The sequence below is a fragment of the Pseudorca crassidens genome, chromosome 2 (genome assembly GCF_039906515.1).
Source record: "Pseudorca crassidens isolate mPseCra1 chromosome 2, mPseCra1.hap1, whole genome shotgun sequence".
NCBI lineage: Eukaryota > Metazoa > Chordata > Mammalia > Artiodactyla > Delphinidae > Pseudorca > Pseudorca crassidens.
The window spans coordinates 37,671,947-37,692,346 of record NC_090297.1 but is presented as its reverse complement, the minus strand read 5'-3'; the positions used below and the strand labels follow the sequence as shown (position 1 = coordinate 37,692,346).

General features: G+C 40.0%; 1 protein-coding gene across 13 annotated transcripts in view; it reads right to left on the bottom strand.

Annotated features, from left to right (window-relative positions):
• Window positions 1–20,400, bottom strand: part of MAST2 (microtubule associated serine/threonine kinase 2) — a 202,317-nt gene that overhangs the window by 159,936 nt on the left and 21,981 nt on the right. For all 13 annotated transcript variants that reach the window (XM_067725998.1, XM_067725984.1, XM_067725985.1 and 10 more), the window contains exons 2-3: window positions 13,447–13,594; window positions 7,234–7,376 (exon numbers count right to left, since the gene is read on the bottom strand). In XM_067725998.1, coding sequence (XP_067582099.1) covers window positions 7,234–7,376; window positions 13,447–13,594 — 291 coding nt within the window. The remainder of the gene's footprint in view (window positions 1–7,233; window positions 7,377–13,446; window positions 13,595–20,400) is intronic.

Below are 20,400 nucleotides of genomic sequence, written 5' to 3'. Positions count from 1 at the left end.
GTTGTAAGTAGTATCTTGGATTTTTAATTCCTTCAAAGGCATACCCCAAATATGTCACTTCGAAAAAGTTCTGAAATATTACTACGTTAAAAATACAATAATAGGGAATTCCCTGGCAGTCCAGTGGTTAGGATTCCATGCTTCCACTGTAAGAGGCACAGGCTCAATCCCTGCTTGGGGAACTAAGATCCCACATGCTGCGCAGCACAGCCAAAAAAAAAAAAATCCCCACACAATAATACTCAAAGCCACAATGAGATACCACTTAATACCCACTAGGATAGCTATAATTTTAAAAAAACAAAAAACAACAAAAACAGAAAATAAAATGTATTGGCGGGGCTTCCCTGGTGGTGCAGTGGTTAAGAATCCACCTGCCAATGTAGAGGACACAGGTTCAAGCCCTGCTCCAGGAAGATCCCACATGCCACAGAGCAACTAAGCCCATGAGACACAACTACTGAGCCTGCGCTCTAGAGCCCACAAGCCACAACTACTGAAGCCCACGAGCCACAACTAATGAAGCCCGTGCACCTAGAGTCAGTTCTCCACAAGAGACGCCACCGCAATGAGACGCCCAGGCACCACAACGAAGAGTAGCCCCTGCTCACCACAACTAAAGAAAGACTGCACACAGCAACGAAGACCAAATGCAGCCGTTAATTAATTAATTAATTTTAAAAAATAAAAAATAAAATGTTTTGGCAAATATATAGAAAAAATGGAACCCTCACACACTGTAGATAGGGATGCCAAATGATGCATCCACTGTGGAAAACAGCTTATTGGTTCCTCAAAAAAATAAACAGAATTACCATACGACTCAGCAATTCTGCTCCCAGGAAGGAAGGTATATACTCCAAAGAACTGAAACCAGGAACTCAAAGAAATACTTGAACATGAATGCTCACAGTAACATTATTCACAATAACCAAAAGGTGGAAACAACCCAAATGTCCATCAACTGATGAATGGATAAACACAATGTGGTATATCCATTCGATGGGATCATATTCAGCCATAAAAAGGAACAAAGTACTGATACATGCTACAATATGGATAAACCTCAAAAACATTATGCTAAATAAAAGAAGCCAGACACAGATCACATACCATGTGATTCCATTCATAAGAAATATCCAAAATAGGTAATCCATGGAGACAGAATACAGATTGGTAGTTACCAGGGCTGGGATGAAGTTAAAATGGACAGTGACTGCTTAATGGATAAAGGTTTTCCTTTTACAGTGACGAAAATGTCTTGGAACTTGACTTTAATTCAAATTTCAATCCAGTTTTGAGCTTTGGGCTTTTCAAAGGTTACTTTTCTCTCTGTTAAACCTCATTTTCCTGGTTCTTCTTGAACCATCATTTCTGTTTGTAAGGCTCTGACTGAATTTAACATTCAACATGTCATCAGCATGGGATACTGATGCATACGTGATAAGCAATTTCTTCAGTGTCTTTATCCAAGATATTGATTAAAATGAATTAAGACAAGGACAAGAATAGAGGTCTGTGTGACATCATTTCAGGCTGGTACTGACACATTAAATCAACCTTTTTTTTTTTTTTTTTTTTTTTTTGCGGTACGTGGGCCTCTCACTGTTGTGGCCTCTCCCGTTGCAGAGCACAGGCTCCGGACGCGCAGGCTCAGCGGCCATGGCTCACGGGCCTAGCCGCTCTGCGGCATGTGGGATCTTCCCAAACCGGGGCACAAACCCGTGTCCCCTGCATCGGCAGGCGGACTCTCAACCACTGTGCCACCAGGGAAGCCCAAATCAACCTTCTTTTGTGGACATTATACTTCAAACAAGTATTAATCCAACCAGCTATAACATTAGTGAAGGTATTCCAAAAGTGCTTTACTCCTTCAGTAAGTAATTATACATTGCCTACTATGTAGGAGATACAATGCTACATGTCAACTAGGAACATGAGGATGGAAAGAGCCATTCCTTGCAAGTGATCAGTCCTATAAAGGCATCATTCCTGTGAAGGCCATGTCTGCCAATAAAGTAAAGAAAGAATCCCAAAAGTATATTTGGAGAATTAGTCAAACACTATCAATTAAAAGATTCCTGGGATTTACAGCCCTCCTATTAAAATGTCAATATTTGGTACAATTCACTGGTTAGGTCAACCTAACCAGTGAATTGTACCAAATTACTTGAATCCAACAGACTGATTTCAGAGAAAAAGCATCCAAGCCTAATCTTTCCATCTGTGGTCTCTGTCTCTAATGCCTCATTACCAATTTGCTAATGTCAATGAAAACACATCCACTCAATAATTACTTATTACTATATTTTATAATAATTGTTATAGAAAGCTATGGAAAGATTTTAAACATTACGGCTGGATAAATATTAACCAAATGAAAATTTTAGAAGATAAAACTAAAAGAAAAGAGTAAGAACAGACATATCAGATTTGTGGTTTTGAAAGAATAGACTTTAGAGTGGAGAGTGGTTGGAAAGGAAGAAGAATGAATACAGGGTTAACAGTAACGAGGCCCCAACAATGATCCAAGAGACTGCAAATGTGGCTTAAACTGGGCCACATCCCTTGTGAAAAAAAGTAGAACCACTCAGAGATGTTGGGAGCTAGGACTTGATGGATGATTGGATGGGGATAGAGTAAGGGCAGAGGAGGAGTCAAAACAGACTTCTAGGTCTGTAGCTTTCTACTACTGGGGCGGGGAGTGGGGTGGGTCATGGTGCTATTTAACAAGACAGGGAACAACCGAAGAATCGGTTTAGGGGAACAGAGAGGAAGGATAAACAGATGGAGCGAGTCACAGACAAAGATCAAAGTTGCAGATACTACTCGACATATTCATGAGAAAGCAAAGAAGGAACTAACCTTATTTTAAAGATTATATACATACAATCTTATATATGTATTTTAAGATATATATGTAAATATCTTATATATATCATATATTATAATTTATATCATAAAAGGATATGTATATATGTTGCAGGAAGGGGGACCCCTTCCAGAGCCCGAGAGTGGGCTCTTGTCTAACACTTGGAAATGAATTGTCTGAGGAGACACATGTGCTGACAAAGCAAGAAACTTTATTGGGAAGGGGTGCCCGGGCGGAGAGCAGCAGGATAAGGGAACCCAGGAGAACTGCTCTGCCGCATAGCTCACAGTCTCAGGTTTTATAGCAATGGGGTTAGCTTCCAGTTGTCCCTGGCCAATCATCTTGCTTGGCTCCTATTTGGTCTGACTCAGGGTCCTTCTGGTGGCTTGCACATCTCTCAGCCAAGATGGATCCAAGTGTGAGGGTTTCTGGGAGGCTGGCAGCACATATCGTCTCCTCCCTCCTCCTTTTGGCCCTTCCCGAATTCTTCTGGGTTAGTTTTACAAGACATACTATGGGCTGGCGTGTCCTCCCTCCTTTAGGCCCCTCCCGAATTCTCCTGGTTAGTTTTTGGGTGGCAGCACCTAGTTCTTTATCAGAACCTCCTGTTGTGAGACAATTCACACAAGCGGTTATCATTGTGCCTGGCCAAGGTGGGCGGTTTTGGTCAGCGGTTCCCTAACATATATGTATGTACATATATCTTAAGATTAATAATTAATCTTGGACAAGATGTCACCTAAGTTTTTCCCTATCCCTAGTAACATACAATATAGTAGTATGATTGTATGATCCTTTTTATACATGCTCTGGAAACCACTAATTGGAATCATTGTCACTATATATATGGGGAAGATGGGCCTTCAGAGAAATCTTCTCAATAGATACTAGGAAACGAGGGAGAAGAAAAAAGTCTCCTAATAAACACAATCACGTAGATGTCGTCAAAATGAAAGTATTTGCTACATTAAGGCTTTTGGCTATCCATTCTCCAGAGTCTGGTCAAATCTAACCTCCTGCAAATTATCTCCCCAATAATTATACACAACACAATTCTTGTCTCCTTAGTTCCTTTTAAGTCATAATTAACATTCTATTAAGTGTTGTTATGTTACTTTTAAATTGTTTTTTGTTGTTATTATGTGAATCTTTTTGAACCAAAAATTCTCTGGAGGCTGGGTCTATGGACTATATAGGGCCGTAACTCTATTAACAACAAGAATACGTTATAGGACAGATTTTTCAGAAATGCCACAGCCAGAAGCTGGGGTGGCATCGAGGTATATTCAGTGTAAAGTAAGTCAAAGCAGGAAAAGTATTCGATACTATCAAATGTGCCACCAAACATAAAATACCAACTGGAAATCCTTGAGTAGGAGAATGAAAAAGGAGGAACTAGCTGAGGTTACTGTAAGTAAGCAAATAGCTCAGGAAAGAAAGGCACAGGAGGAAACAAAAGGCAGATCCCTGGGAGGAAAGAAGTAACTGGATTCAGGTCTAAAGAAGTAATGATTTTACAAATCCGTATATAAAAAAGACAAATAACCCAATTTTTTAAATGGGCAGAGTCTGAATAGACATTTCTTCAAAGAAGACATACAAAGGGCAAATAATCACATGAAAAGATGATCAATGTCATTAGTCATTAGGAAAACACAAACCAAAACCACAGATACCACTTCAGACCCACTAGGATAGCTAAAATCAAAGACAAATAATAGCAAATGTTGATGACAATGTGAAGAAACCAAAAATCTCATACACTGCAGTTTATCAAACACTGCTACATTTAAACAATTACCATACGACCCAGCAATTCCACTCACAAGAAAAATGAAAACTGTCCATGTGAAAATTGTAAACAAATGTTCATAGCAGCATTATTCATAATAGTCTAAAGGAAGAAACAACCCAAATGTCCATCCACTGACAAACAGATAGACAAAACATGGCATATCCATACAACGGAATATTATTCAGGAGTAAAAAGGAATGACATACTAATACATGCTACACAATGGATGGACCTTGAAAACATCGTCCTAAGTGAAAGAAGCTAGTTACAAAAGGTCACATAGTATAAGGCTCAATTTATATGAAATGTACAGTACAGGTAAATCTATGGAGGCAGGAAGTATATTAATGGTTACATAAGGCTAAGGAGATGTGAAAATATGAAGGTGATAGCTAAAGGGTATAGGAATTCTTTCTGAAATGATGAAAATGTTCTAAAATTGACTCCAGTAATGGCTGCATGTATCTATGAATATACTAAAAATCACTGAATTGTACGGTTTAAATGAGTGAATTTTATCATATGTGAATTATGTCTCAATAAGCTTTAAAAAAAATTAATTCAGGAATATTCTACTTCAGTTGGCCTAAGCTAGGAATTCAGCAAACTCAGTCCAAGAATTTCCTCTGCAACAAACCACCTTAAAATGAAACATTCAGCTTTACCTTAGTGGCAGTAGTTCTCAAAAGAGTGCATCTAGAAGTAGGTATAATGCTTTAAAGAAAATACGGATGCCTGGGACCACCCCAGACCCACTGGATCAAAATCTCTATGACGGTACATGGATTTTTTTTTTTTTTTTAAGTTCCAGATGTTAAAGAGGGGAGAGATGGGGCTTTAATAGACATGCTGAAAACAAGTAGGGAAATTTGAATATGGTTTTTATATTAAATTGATATTAAACTTCTTGGATCTGACAATACAGGTGACCCTTGAACAATGCAGGGGTTAGAGGTGCTGACATCTCCCAAACCCTCCCCACCCCTCCATGCAGTGGAAAATCTAAGTATAAACTTACAGTTGGCCCTCCCTATCTACAGTTCTGCATCCCAGGATTCAACCAATCATGGATCCTATAGTACTAGCATTTACTATTGGGAAAAATCCACATATAAGTGGGCCCACCCAGTTCAAACCAGTGGTGTTCAAGGGTCCGCTATATATTGTGGTTATTTAGGAGACTGTCCTTGATGTTAGGAGAAATACTTAAGAGGGAGGTAGCATAACGTCTGTTACTTCCTTTGAAATCTTCAGGAAAAAAATATATACATACACACAGATTAAACAAAATGTGGCAAAATATAAAGTTACAACGAAATTGGTCAATCTAAGCAAGCTTAATTGGGTATATACTGTACCATTCTTTCCATTTTTCTGTAGGTTTGGTATTTTCAAGATAAAAAGTTGGGGGCTTCCTGGGTGGCACAGTGGTTAAGAATCCGCCTGCCAATGCAGGGGACATGGGTTCGAGCCCTGGTCCGGGAAGATCCCACGTGCCACAGAGCAACTAAGCCCATGCACCACAACTACTGAGGCTGCATTCTAAAGCCCACGTGCCACAACTACTGAGCCCGCATGCTGCACATACTTAAGCCCGCGCACCTAGAGCCCGTGTTCCACAACAAGAGAAGCCACCGCAATGAGAAGCCCGCGCACCGCAATGAAGAGCAGCCCCTGCTCACCGCAACTAGAGAAAAGCCCACACGCAGCAACAAAGACCCAACGCAGCCAAAAATAAAATAAATAAATAAATAAATAAGATAAAAAGTTGGGGAAGTTCCACAAATGACCCTGATGGTCCCTGTGGCCTAAAAGTCACAGACTTCTTCCCCTATCCCCACTTCCCAGGATGGACAAATGGACAAAACTTTCTACTCCCTATGTGCCAACCCAAAAGATTTATGGTCCCAAAGAGTAGATAAGATTATTTTAACGGGAACAAGCTTCTGTTATTGTATCCTGAAAATTACTGTGTGCCTTGTCCTACATTTAGAGGTAAGAGTGTGAGATCAGCAGAAAGTTAACGGGTCCCCTAAGTAAAGAGGCAGGGCCACTGAGGGTAAAAGGGTACAAGATGCAATAATAGGCAGAAAACAACCTGCCCAGACTACACAGTGTAACCTCTGTTAGGTCCTGTCTACTATACAAAGTCTAGACAAAGAAAAGTCTCATTCTTTTCACCCAGTATATACTGAACTGCCTACTATGTGCAAAACATGTTCCCTATCTTCATGTACTAAATATGTATACCACAGAGCTGTACACAGAAGCAACACAACTTCACAAGATTTAGAATCATTTCTATAAGAAAGCTCCTTCTCAGGAAATTTATTCATTAAAGTTAGAATCATATTGAGTCTTCTTCTTGACTCTCATTATATAATCAGTACCAGTGACAGCGTGAGAGCAATCAGAATACAGTCTATTAAATTCCATTCTTTCCCATAATTCGCTTTGAGAAATGAAACTAGCCAAACCCTAAAAAGGAAAATAATAGATGCAATAATGACGAATGACAACCAAGAATTTGTTCATGGAGCAAGGGACCATCTGTACTAACACTTACCAAACCAGCAGTCAGAGAAGGCGCAGACTGTCCGAGGGTCTGATTCCTCATTCGAACCAGGTTTGATGCTTCTCCTGAAGACTGCCAAGTCACCTGTCCCACACTGCTATGTACACTGCCAGACAAGGGGAGCAGCTGCTTACCTTCAACAACAAGGTTTGGAAAATTAACAAATTATTAATTAACAAATGAAAAAATACAATGATATCAAGTGGATTACAAGTACATTGATCCAGGGACTTCCCTGGTGGTCCAGTGGTTAAGACTCCACCCTCCCAATTCCGGGGGCCCAGGTTCGATCCCCGGTCAGGGAACTAGATCCCACATGCTGCAACTAAGACCCAGCACAGCCAAATAAATAAATATATATATATATATATATTTTTTTTAAGTACTTTGATCCAAAACAAAGTGAAGTCCCTCCACATCCATTTTAGAATCTGCAGCCCTCTAAAAATTCCAACTATATTGGTGGTGGTGAGAAATGCCAAGTGGAATACTGAATTGAGTTGATGACTATTTTAAATTCTCTGTAGGGACTTCCCTGGTGGTGCAACGGGTAAGACTCCACACTTCCAAAGCACGGGGCCCGGGTTCAATCCCTGGCCAGGGAACTCTGCATGCATGCCGCAACTAAGACCTGGCGCAGCCAAAATAAATTAAATAAATATTAAAAAAATAAATTCTCTGTAATATCCACCATCATGCCAGGGCCCAACCCTGACACCCAACCTAGCAGGCTAGGAGTTTTCTAGTCCCTTCCATCCCACCTAGTTTCTCACCAACTCAATGCAATAAGAGTGGAGCTGACAGCTTTTCCTAGACAAATTTGGCCCTTAGGTTTCCAGAAGACAAACACTGAATATATACTATTCTTGCCAGGCTCCATGTGTTCAGTCCAGGTTGACCAACTGCCTTAATCCCACTGAGAGACTACAAGAAAATCACTTATAAAGACTAAGCATCTAGAATTACAATGACTTTCTACCTGAGGTTCAAGTCCCATTTCAACTCCCCTCACACCATTCTCACGTTGCTGCTAGTGATCTAATCAGAACAAACATGGTCAGGTCATTCCCTTCTCATGACTCCCTACTGTTTAAAGAATTAAGCCACACTTTTTGCTTGTTTTGTTTTGGTTTTTTGTTTTTGGCGGCGCCACACAGCATGTGGGATCTTAGTTCCCTAATCAGCAATGGAACCTGCGCCCCCTGCAGGGGAAGGGCGGAGTCTTAACCACTGGACCACCAGGGAAGTCCTAAGCCACACTTTTTTTTTAAAATTTATTTATTTATTTATTTATTTTGGCTGAGTTGGGTCTTCATTGCTGCGCACAGGCTTTCTCTAGTTGCGGCGAGTGGGGGCTACTCATTGCGGTGGCTTCTCTTGTTGTGGAGCACGGGTTCTAGGTGCACGGGCTTCAGTAGTTGTGGCACGCAGGTTCAGTACCTGTGGTTCGCGGGCTCCAGAGTGCAGGCTCAGTTGTGGCACACGGGCTTGGTTTCTCCTTGGCATGTGGGATATTCCTGGACCAGGGCTCGAACCTGTGTCCTCTGCACTGGCAGGAGGATTCTTAACCACTGAGCCACCAGTGAAGTCCCCTAAGCCACACTTTTAAAACACTAAAAAACACTAAAAAGATCCTCCGTAAATCCAGATTATCTTCCTGGCCTGATCTCCTTCCACTCTTTCCAAACCCATTCACTCATTCAACTTAAATATTCTGCCCTGCATATTCAGCAGGCTTTATCTTGATCATCAATTCACTTGAAAACCCTTCTTTTTCCCGGCAAAATCCTATTTGTCATGGAAATACCCACTTTATAAAGAGGTATGAGCAAAAGGAGGTTTGGGTTTTGTTTTTGCTATAACATATCCTTTTACTGCAAACAAAGTGTGATGCAACTTATTTGCAGGGCAATTTAGCAAAACCTATTATAATTTTAATTTGAGTATGCTTGGACCCAGCATTCCACTTATAGGAATGTAAAGAAAAAAAAGTAGACCAGAACGTCTCCCTAGCAATGCTCATCATAATAAAATTGTAAATAAGATAAATGATCATTACCAGTTAATTATAATCTTCACGTAATGACATACTGAACCCGTTAAAAATAATGAGGCAGCTGAACATGTAGTCAAGAGAAAAATGTTCAACATTTCCTGTTAAGTGAAAATAGCAGAAAGGAAGCATATAGGGACTTCCCTGGCGGACCAATGGTTAAGACTTCACGCTTCTACCACAGGGGGCACGGGTTCAATCTCTGGTCGGGGAACTGAGATCCCACATGCCACACAGTGCGGCCAAAATGTAATAAAAATTAAAAATAAAAAGAATTTTTTTAGGGGCTTCCCTGGTGGCGCAGTGGTTGAGAGTCCGCCTGCCTTTGCAGGGCATACGGGTTCGTGCCCCGGTCCGGGAGGATCCCACATGCCGCAGAGCGGCTGGGCCCATGAGCCATGGCCGCTGAGCCTGTGCATCCAGAGCCTGTGCTCTGCAACGGGAGAGGCCACAACAGTGAGAGGCCCGCGTACCGCAAAAAAAAAAAAAAAAAAATTTTTTTAAAAAGGAAGCATATAGCTTATGATTCCAATGTTCATTTTTAAAATAAAGCTTATATATATTTATATAAGATTTTAAATGTATATTTAAATATAATGAAGTATATATAAATGGTTTGAAGGGAGGGAAAATAGAAGAAAGTAAAGATTAAGAAGGACACTTCACTTTTGACATGATGCATGTTATTGTACTCAAATTTTTTTTTTTTTTTTTTTTTTTTTAGAATACAAGTTTTCCTTAGGCACCTGTTTATGTATGCTATTCTGCTCTTTACAATAAATAATTAAATTTAAAAGACTTAATTCCTCACTTTTAAGACCTTACTAGTTTACAAATTACATATTGACCTATGCTAAATTTTATACCGACCCATGCTAATGAATTCAGTACAGAAAACAAAAAACACTGCACTCAAGCAAACTACATATATATATATATATATATATATATATATATATATATATAACTTATATGAGAATTGCTACTCCAGCTTTCTTTTGGTTTCCATTTGCATGAAATACCTTTTTCCATCCCCTTACTTTCAGTCTGTATGTGTCTCTAGGTCTGAAGTGGGTCTCTTGTAGACAGCAAATATATGGGTCTTGTTTTTGTATCCATTCAGCCAATCTGTGTCTTTTGGTGGGAGCATTTAGTCCATTTACATTTAAGGTAATTATCGATATGTGTGTTCCCATTCCCATTTTCTTAATTGTTTTGGGTTTGTTATTGTAGGTCTTTTCCTTCTTTTGTGTTTCTTGCCTAGAGAAGTTCCTTTAGCAGTTGTTGTAGAGCTGGTTTGGTGGTGCTGAACTCTCTCAGCTTTTGCTTGTCTGTAAAGGTTTTAATTTCTCCATCAAATCTGAATGAGATCCTTGCTGGGTAGAGTAATCTTGGTTGCAGGTTTTTCTCCTTCAACACTTTCAATATGTCCTGCCACTCCCTTCTGGCTTGCAGAGTTTCTGCTGAAAGATCAGCTGTTAACCTTATGGGGATTCCCTTGTGTGTTATTTGTTGTTTTTCCCTTGCTGCTTTTAATATGTTTTCTTTGTATTTAATTTTTGACAGTTTGATTAATATGTGTCTTGGCGTATTTCTCCTTGGATTTATCCTGTATGGGACTCTCTGTGCTTCCTGGACTTGATTAACTATTTCCTTTCCCATATTAGGGAAGTTTTCAACTATAATCTCTTCAAATATTTTCTCAGTCCCTTTCTTTTTCTCTTCTTCTTCTGGAACCCCTATAACTGGCATATTTTACATTTTTGATCAGGAACACACAATTTAAAAAAATCTAGTTATCTTTCAAGTCTGCTCTCAAATGCATGCTTTAATGAGAAGTCTTTCCATAAAATGCTCCACAAAAAATAATAATGGTTCTGTACTCAAAACTTCCACAAGCCCAGAGCAGAGCCTGCCTGGTTTCTTTTCTTCCTTCTGCAAATGTTGCCAAGCTCTCCAGGCGATCTGCCTATAGATGAGGATCTATATAACCTAAAGGAAAGCTAGTTTGTTAACTTTCCCCATCCACATATACAAAGGCTAGTATCACTCTATCTCCCTTCAAAATAAGGGCCTGCTAGGGAAAGAGGCTTATACAACAGCAGAAGAAACCCATTTGGACATCTACTGGTCAGGGCTTGAAGCATACCAAGAACTGCCAAGAATCTGAGGAACACAAACAACTTAAAAACAGAAGGAACAATATGAACAAATGGAGCAACTAGCCCTTTAGTAAACAAATAACTCAGAAAAAAAGAAAACTTCTTAAAAATTCTAATTATTATTCTTACAATAATTTGAGGATATTTTTAAGAAATATTCCCAGTTAAAGATGGCTGACTGAGCACATACTTGTATTTTTGTCCCCCAGGAAACTCCATTAAATGAGAATAAAGAGGGAATTCCCTGGCGGTCCGGTGGTTAGGACCCAGCACTCTCACTGCCAGGGGCCCGGCTTCAATCCCTGGTCAGGGAACTAAGATCCAGCAAAATGGCCACATGGCGCCACACGGCCAAAAAAAAGAGAGAGAGAATAAAAACAAAATAAATAAACAAATAAAGGCTACCACCAGAGAGAGAAAGAGAGACAGAGACAGACACATAGACACTCTACGAGAGAATGAACAAAATTTGGGGAAAATCTAAAGCATATAGATGAATCATAACCAATGGAACTGGGCAAAGAAAGGCATGAGGTATAATAAGCTTAGTGGAGCTTGTAATTAAATGGGGCATCAGGCTGCCCTGCAAAATCTCAGGTAAGTTCAGTACTCAGTACTTAGATACCTAAGAGGACATAAAGTAAGACATAAGGCTGAAATCAGAGTAACTGAAAATCTGTAGACAGAACAGTCAAACACAACCACATTCCGACATTGCACCACCCAGTAGCCAGACAATTACCTCACAGGATAAAAGGGATTTATTAGCATCTCAGAGCAAAGCAATGGATTCTGGTTGTTAGGTGCTCAAAAGAAAAAAAGTTGATTCAGAAACAAAAGAAAACTTAAAAAAGAAAATTTTAATCCAAAAATAAAAAATCTATTTACTCATAGAGAATTAGAAGATAAATACATCCTTAAAAGAAGAGCAGAATGCTATGGGAAAAAAACAAGCAAGAAATAGCTCTATGTGATTAAATACATGACTGACAAAATAAAATTTCAATAGAAGAGTGAGAAGAGAAAGCCAAGGGAACAGCCCTGAAAAGGTACCAAAATAAAAAGAAACTGAAAACTGTTTACAGTAGGCCAAGGAATGTAATAGGATTACATTTGCTTCTTCAACTAAAGTCAAATGGATTCTCTTTCTTCCATACTCTATTGATTGCTTAAAACTATGCCACATTTTAATTGCTTCCTATTTGGGCATGATGTCCTTGTATTAATTTTTCCCTTTGAATTTTTTAAGACTTTTCTATGGATGAGGTGGGGAGGCACTATGGGCTTTGGAATGAGTTTTGGAAATAAGAGAAAAAAGAAAATAAAAAGAAGCAAAGTTTGTGAAGTCTACAGAAGTAAGCAGAGAGCACAAATCATATTGAAAGGGAATAACCAGTGATAATGGTCAACCAGGAAATACTCAGCAGGTTCAGGAGGTTAGCATTCAGAAATGCCATGAGGAAACAGGGAAACAGTAAAGAAAGGAAGACAGCCTTACCCACAAGTGCTCTACATAACACAATTACAACAGAAGAAGGGGTCTAGATGCCAAGTCAGTTGATATACCCTTAAATATTGACAAAACAGTCACACAACTCTGGGGGTTTTTTTGTTTTTTTGTTTTTTGGCTGCATTGGGTCTTCGTTGCTGCGTGTGGGCTTTCTTTAGTTGCGGCGAGCGGAGGCTACTCTTCGTTGCAGTGCACCGGCTTCTCACTGCGGTGGCTTCTCTTATTGCGGAGCACCAGCTCTAGGCACACGGGCTTCAGTAGTTGTGGCACGCAGGCTCTGTAGTTGTGGTTCGCAGGCTCTAGAGCACAGGCTCAGTAGTTGTGGTACATGGGCTTAGTTGCTCTGCAGCATGTGGGATCCTCCCGGACCAGGGCTCGAACCCATGTCCCCTGCATTGGCAGGCGGATTCTTAACCACTGTGCCACCAGGGAAGTCCCATTCCCACAACTGTTAAAAGAAAACAAAATTAGATACTTACCTGAAAAAGAACTGGCCGGGCTTCCTCTCCGTAACTTAGAGTCATCCTGACTAAGTTGTCGTTGAAGTTTAGCTTTTCCAGTGGATGAAAATATGTCAGGATTACTGAGCTTCCTGAAGAGCAGGGGACTAAGTCCAGTTATCACATCCTTCAAAGTGAAAGAAGTAAAACATAAGCCTTTAATGTCTTTTCTGAAAGTATAAGAACTAACTTTATATTAAATATCTCTACAACATTCATTACAGTTAAAAAGTGCCAACATTTTATATTTCCTGTTCAACAGCTAAAGCCAGAAACAAATTTCTTAGTGACAGCTGTTTGGGTATGCTGTGAATGATGTGGGACATTGAGTATAAAATGCCAAAGGAAAAATAGGGGATGAGATTCACAAGGTGACACAATAAGGCACTTTGACAGGATATATTATCCATAATGAGTACATGTCTAATTATGTTTATTTACTTTTCTCCATTTATTCACACTCTTCCTGTATCTAGTAAAGAAAAGTATATTTTAGTTTTTAAAAAATCGTAAATAATAGACCTTCCTTTACCTGTCATACAAAGTTAGAAATACCCCTAACATTCAATTAATGCTAAAGTAAAACTCAGAGCCTTCTTTATGTCTATAATAGGAGCTGAACTCATGTTTTCAATGAAAAATTATAATAGTACAATGGAGGATATACAGACAATATGAAGCATTGACAGTGCCTTCCCATTGCCTTTATTTTAGTCTAACCCATCCCACCCCATCCCAATGCCACTTCCTCCTCACTCAGTAAGCATCATCAAGATGCAGACATTTTAAAGCAAACACCCACCTAATTAGCAGCATTAATGAGAAAATATTCTGGGTAAAAAAATAAAAAATAAGGCAAATGAGGCCTATCTTTTATATTTCAGTGAAGGAAGCTACAACAAACACAGATAAGTAGCACATCAATCTGACCTGGACAGTACAAAGACAAAATGAGAAGCATAAGGAGAAATAAATAACTGAAATCTATGTTACCTGCCATTTGAAAAACAAGACACAAGCAACTAGTACCATAGCAATAAAGCCACAGGGGGGTGGGAAATAAATGGAAAAATGCCTGCCTCCTTGAGAAAAGATTTTTTTTAAAGCCTCTAGAGGGGACTTCCCTGGTGGGACAGTGGTTAAGACTCTGTGCTCCCAATACAGGGGGCCCAGGTTCGATCTCTAGTCAGGGAACTAGATCCCACATGTATGCCGCTACTGAGAGCTCACATGCCACAACTAAGGGGCCAGCGAGCTGCAACTAAGGAGCCAACGTGCCACAACTAAGAGTCAGTGAGCCACCACTAAGGAGTCCACCTGCCGCAACTAAGACCCAGCGCAACCAAATAAATAATTTAAAAATAAATAAATAAAGCCTCTAGGGTCATATACTGTGACCGGTGAGTTCACACACAGGAAAGTACAAACATTGCTTAGTGGTGGCCATCCAGAATATAATTTACAAATACCCCAGGATAAAAAGAAGAGTGAAGTTGATGAAAAATAACTGAAGAGAAAAGGAAAAAGGTTTTTTTCATTTGTTTTGGGGGTTTTTTTTTTTTGGCCGCATAGCATGGCTTGTGGGATTTTAGTTCTCCAACCAGGGACTGAACCTGGGCCCTCGACAGTGAGAGCACAGAATGCTAACCACTGGACCACCAGGGAATTCCCGAGGAAAAAGTATTTTTAAAATTGGTAGTAAATGAGACTTCCCTGGTGTTCCAGTGGTTAAGACTCCACACTCCTAGTGCAGGGTACACGGGTTCAATCCCTGGTCAGGGAACTAAATCCCGCATGCCGCACCTAAGATCCCGCATGTCGCAACTAAAAGATCCAGTAGGCCACAACAAAGATCTCGCACGCAGCAACAAAGATCCCACGTGCCGCAACTAAGACCCAGCATAGCCAAATGAATAAATAAATAAAAATATTTTTTTTAAAAATTGGTAGTAAATGGATAAAAGGATAAAGGGGGATATTTAGGCACTGTACCATTAAATCTACTGATGTGCCCATCCAACTCTAACAGGAATGAGCAGGGAGAAAGGAGAATTGGAAGGAGTAGTCAATGCGAAAAGAGAAGGCAGCAAGGGAACAGCCTATATTCCCACCAACTGGTGTATCGAGGATGAAACAGTACCTATGCATCAAGTAGAAACCATGAAGAAAGCAGGGTCTGGGCACTAATGCTGGTAACCCACCAAAAAGGGCTGGCCATTCACAGAAGCAACACCCCAGTAAGCAGCTTTGGGTGGAGGGAAGTGAGAAGGCCTTGTAAGATATCATGCTGAAGGAATATCCTATGTGAAGGCAATATGGAAAGAAAAGTATCCCAAAAATACCTTACAAATGAGCTACTTGAGAGAGCCAGCACTTGGATGCCTGCTACACTGTATGGATGAACAGTTAGTCTTAGCCACAAAAGGATCGACAACCGATAGGACGAGATCAGCACCAGTTAAAAGAAAGTTGTGGCTCATGGGCTCTAGAGCACAGGCTCAGTAGTTGTGGCTTATGGGCTCTAGAGCACAGGCTCAGTAGTTGTGGCGCAGGGGCTTAGTCGCTCCGCAGCATGTGGGATCTTCCTGGACCAGGAATTGAACCTGTGTCCCCTGCACTGGCAGGCGGATTCTTAATCACTACGCCACCAGGGAAGTCCCAAAAGAAAGTCATATCCTTTTCAATCTCCCTATTCCCTATCATAACATACCAAAGTAAAGAAGCCAGAAAACAGAGGAGAGGAATAATGAAAGCAGATCATGCACCTTCTTATTCCAAGTCTCCCCTGTCAAAACTTTGCAAAGGGAAGGAAATATAAATGGGAAATGAAATTTAACTTTTAAATCAGGACGTCTTTTTAACTTTTACTTAAGTATATTACTCATTTCAGAAAAGTACATATACCTAAGCATATAACTCAATAAATTTTGCAAGTTAAACATATCCATGGAACCAGCATCAAGATTAAAAAAAAAAAAGACATAACCAAGCATTCCAGAAAGCCCCCTGTGTACCCTTCTAGTCACTACACTATCCCTCCAGGGTAACTACTATCCAGGCTTCGAACAGAATATTAGATAAATGGAATCACTCTGTACGAACTGTTCTGTATCTTGCTTCTCTTGCTCAGCTAGACTGCACTTTTTAAAACAGCAGAACATTACTGAATTTACCAAAGAATTCATTAAAAGACAGGAAAAGAGAATGAAGCAAATAAAACAGAACCACACATAGCCCAAGAAAGAAAAAGGGCATGGGAAGAGGAACTTCCTTTCTAACTTCCAAACTAATTTGCTTCTTGCAGTTTTCTAGTTCCCATTTCTAGTCACTTATGAGAGATCCAGCCAAACCACATGTTTTCAGATTCAACGGCATACCACTGTACCCTTATAGTAAGCTCCCCCTTTCTGCTTAAATTGGATCAAATTTCTATCTGGTTCCTATCATTTCTACACTCAAATGATTCTTCAGCAAAATAGGGAGTTAAGGAGGGGAAGGAGCCTAGGATGACTTCCAGGTTTCTGGCTTGGATAGAATCCCAGGGAATATAGCAAGAGAAACAAGGTTACAAATAAAATACTATTATGGCAATATTAACATAACTACAAATTGCAGTACTCTTCCAATAACTATTAGGGAAACTATAAACATTTAACGTGAAAGAAATAAAACAAAGAAGACATGAATAACTCTCTTCAACTACAAGAGAGCTATCTCCTCTGTTATAGGAGAGTAAACTTCCTACTTCAGAGGCCAGTTTGATATACTGGATAAAAATAACAGAAGGAGAAGTAGGTTTAATTATAGGAAGAACCATCTAACAGTGAAAAAAGGCCGTCTTAAAGGGAATGGACTGTGCCCCTAGGATACTGAAAAAGTAAGGTGAAAGTTGACCTAAGCAGTGACTCTCAAAATGTGGTCCCCAGACCAGCAGCATCAGCATCACCTGTGAACTTGTTAGAAAGGCAAATTCTAGGGCCCCACCCCAGATCTACTAAATAGGAAATTCTGGGGGAGGGTAGCAGCAATCCGTGTTTTAACAAGCCCTCTAAGTGACTGTGAAGCACACTAAAGTTTGAGAACCACGAGACTAAATAAAAACTTTCAATATGATGCCATCAACACAAATATATGTTGACCAATTGTGAGGATCGTGTCACAAATTATTTGAAATTGACTTAAAGTACTCAAGTTTGCAATCAGTATACTCTCTTAATTAAATGAAAGCAGGTTCTTGGTAAATACTATCAATGAAATAAAGTCAGTTCGCTTATGTTACATTCTTTCTTAAGTGAGATTTTTTAAAAGGCAGAATTACAGCCTGCATGCCAGAAATTACATATAATGTGTATTTATCTATCATAACAATAACATATCTAATATATGACATATAAATTTCAACTGTCAAAAAAAAAGGTTGAAAATTGCCTGACTACACAATTTCTACATGCTCCTTCCAACTCTAAGAGCTTATTGCTTTCTCTTTTAATTCAGAGTACTAAGTTGTGGCTATTTTGCCTATTGCTCTGGGAGTCCTCACAGAGAGTCCTCCCTCTCTTGGTCAGAACCATCTCCCTCCTCCACAATATCAAAGCAAATCTCAGGCTAACTTTACCCACAAGGATAGCGTTGTGTTTACACTGTGTCATGCTACTAAGGATAGGATTAGAAGTAAGCAAAGGATTCACAGCTGAAAACAGAAGTCTACACACTAAAAACTTGTCTATCAGGCTAAGAACCTCGGCTCTCAATAGGAGTTGTCTTATCCCATATGAATGGAAATTCAGTAGGTGAAGAAAAATCCATACCCTATGGCAGAGTCTTCCTGACCTACCTTGCCAAGAGTCAAACCCAGGTGCCATACTACTCAAAGTACATTCTCTTAATCCTTATCAAAAAACCTTTGCTTGATATGTACATGCGAAAAAAAAGAACCCTGACCCATACCTCAGGCATATCAAAGACAACATATATAAAAATTAACTCTAAGTGGATCATGAGTCTAACTATAAAACCTAAAAGTATAAACCTTCAGAAGAAAATACAAGAGTAAATTTTTATACTTTTGAGTTAGATAGCATTCTTAGATAACACACAAAGCAGAAGTTTAAAAAGAACAAATTTATAAATAGACTTCAACAAATTTTAAAACTACTACTCTTCAAAAGATACTGTTAAAAAATGAAAACAAATCACACAGGAGGAAGAATATTTGCAAAACACATCTGAGAAAGACTGGCATTCAGTATATATAAAGATCTTTCACAATTCAATAATAAGAAAACACACAAGCTAATAAAAAAACATGAGCAAGGGGCTTCCCTGGTGGCGCAGTGGTAGACAGTCCACCTGCCGATGCAAGGGACATGGGTTCATGCCCCAGTCTGGGAAGATCCCGCATGCCGCGGAGTGGCTGGGCCTGTGAGCCATGGCCGCTGAGCCTGCACGTCCGGAGCCTGTGCTCCGCAACGGGAGAGGCCACAACAGTGAGAGGCCCGCATACCGTGCAAAAAAAGACATTTCAGCAAAGAAGAGGCAAATATGGCAAATGAACACATGAAACCATTCTCAACATCATTTATCACTGGGGAAACAAAGATTAAAATCAAGTGAAAGATAACATCAGCAAAATGATGGAGTACACAGCTCCAAGCTAACATTCCCCCACAGAAACACTGAAAAACAAGCAGAAATTGTGACCACCTAGAGGGGTGGGATAGGGAGGGTGGGAGGGAGGGAGACGAAAGACAGAAGAGATATGGGGATATATGTATATGTATAGCTGATTCACTTTGTTACAAAGCAGAAACTAATACGCCATTGTAAAGCAATTATACTCCAATAAAGATGTTAAAAAAATAAACTTAAAGAAAAAATTTTTTATAAAAAAAGAAAATCAAATGAGATAAAGGACGTGAAAACAAACAAACAAAAAAAAAACAAGCAGAAACTGTCAGAACCACCTTTGTCAGACTCTGGAAAATAGTCAAAGGCTTACGGCAACCAAGAGAATGCTGAATCAAGAAGTCAACTTAAGGGGCTTCCCTGGTGGCACGGTGGTTGAGAATCCGCCTTCCAATGCAGGGGACCACAGGTTCGAGACCTGGTCTGGAAAGATCCCACATGCCGCGGAGCAACTAGGCCCGTGTGCCACGATTACTGAGCCTGCGTTCTAGAGCCCACAAGCCACAACTACTGAAGCCCGTGTGCCACAACTACTGAAGCCTGTGCGCCTCAAGCCTGTGCTCCGCAACAAGAGAAGCCACCACAATGGGAAGCCCTCACACCGCAACAAAGAGTAGGCCCCGCTCGCCGCAACTAGAGAAAGCCTGCGCACAGCAACGGAAGACTCAACGCAGCCAATAAATAAATAAATAAATAAATAAAATCTATTAAAAAAAAAAGTCAACTTAAAAATGGTAGGAAAGCTTTGTGGCATTTTTACTTGCCCTCACCCTACCCACTCCTTGATGTGGAGGCAATCTTAAAGACATCAGCTGGTGTTCCAAGTGTGGGACCCTGGCCCCTGGTTCCAGAAGGAGCAGAACAGACCTTACTTGCAACTTATCGTTTATACCTGTTATAACTTATCTGGAGACTACCTGAAGGACTAACACAAGGCACTCCTCTCTATTTCACCTAACTCACAATCTTCTCAAGGTGGAAAAGCAGCAAGTATTGCTTAAAACCCTGTAAGATGATCCAAACACCCACAGCCACTTGGGCAAAAGATTAACAATGAGACATTCAACTGACTGCCTGAGATCTGGGTGAGAAAAGGGAGAGTTTCTTTGGGAAATTAGGGCAATCAAAAACACCTGTGTATATATGGCAATTTAGAAAGCCCAGGGTGAAATGCATGCTCAGGAAAGACCTAAAAAGATTTTAAGCTTTCATCTCAAGCTGATCCCTAGACTTAGCACAAGTCTGGCT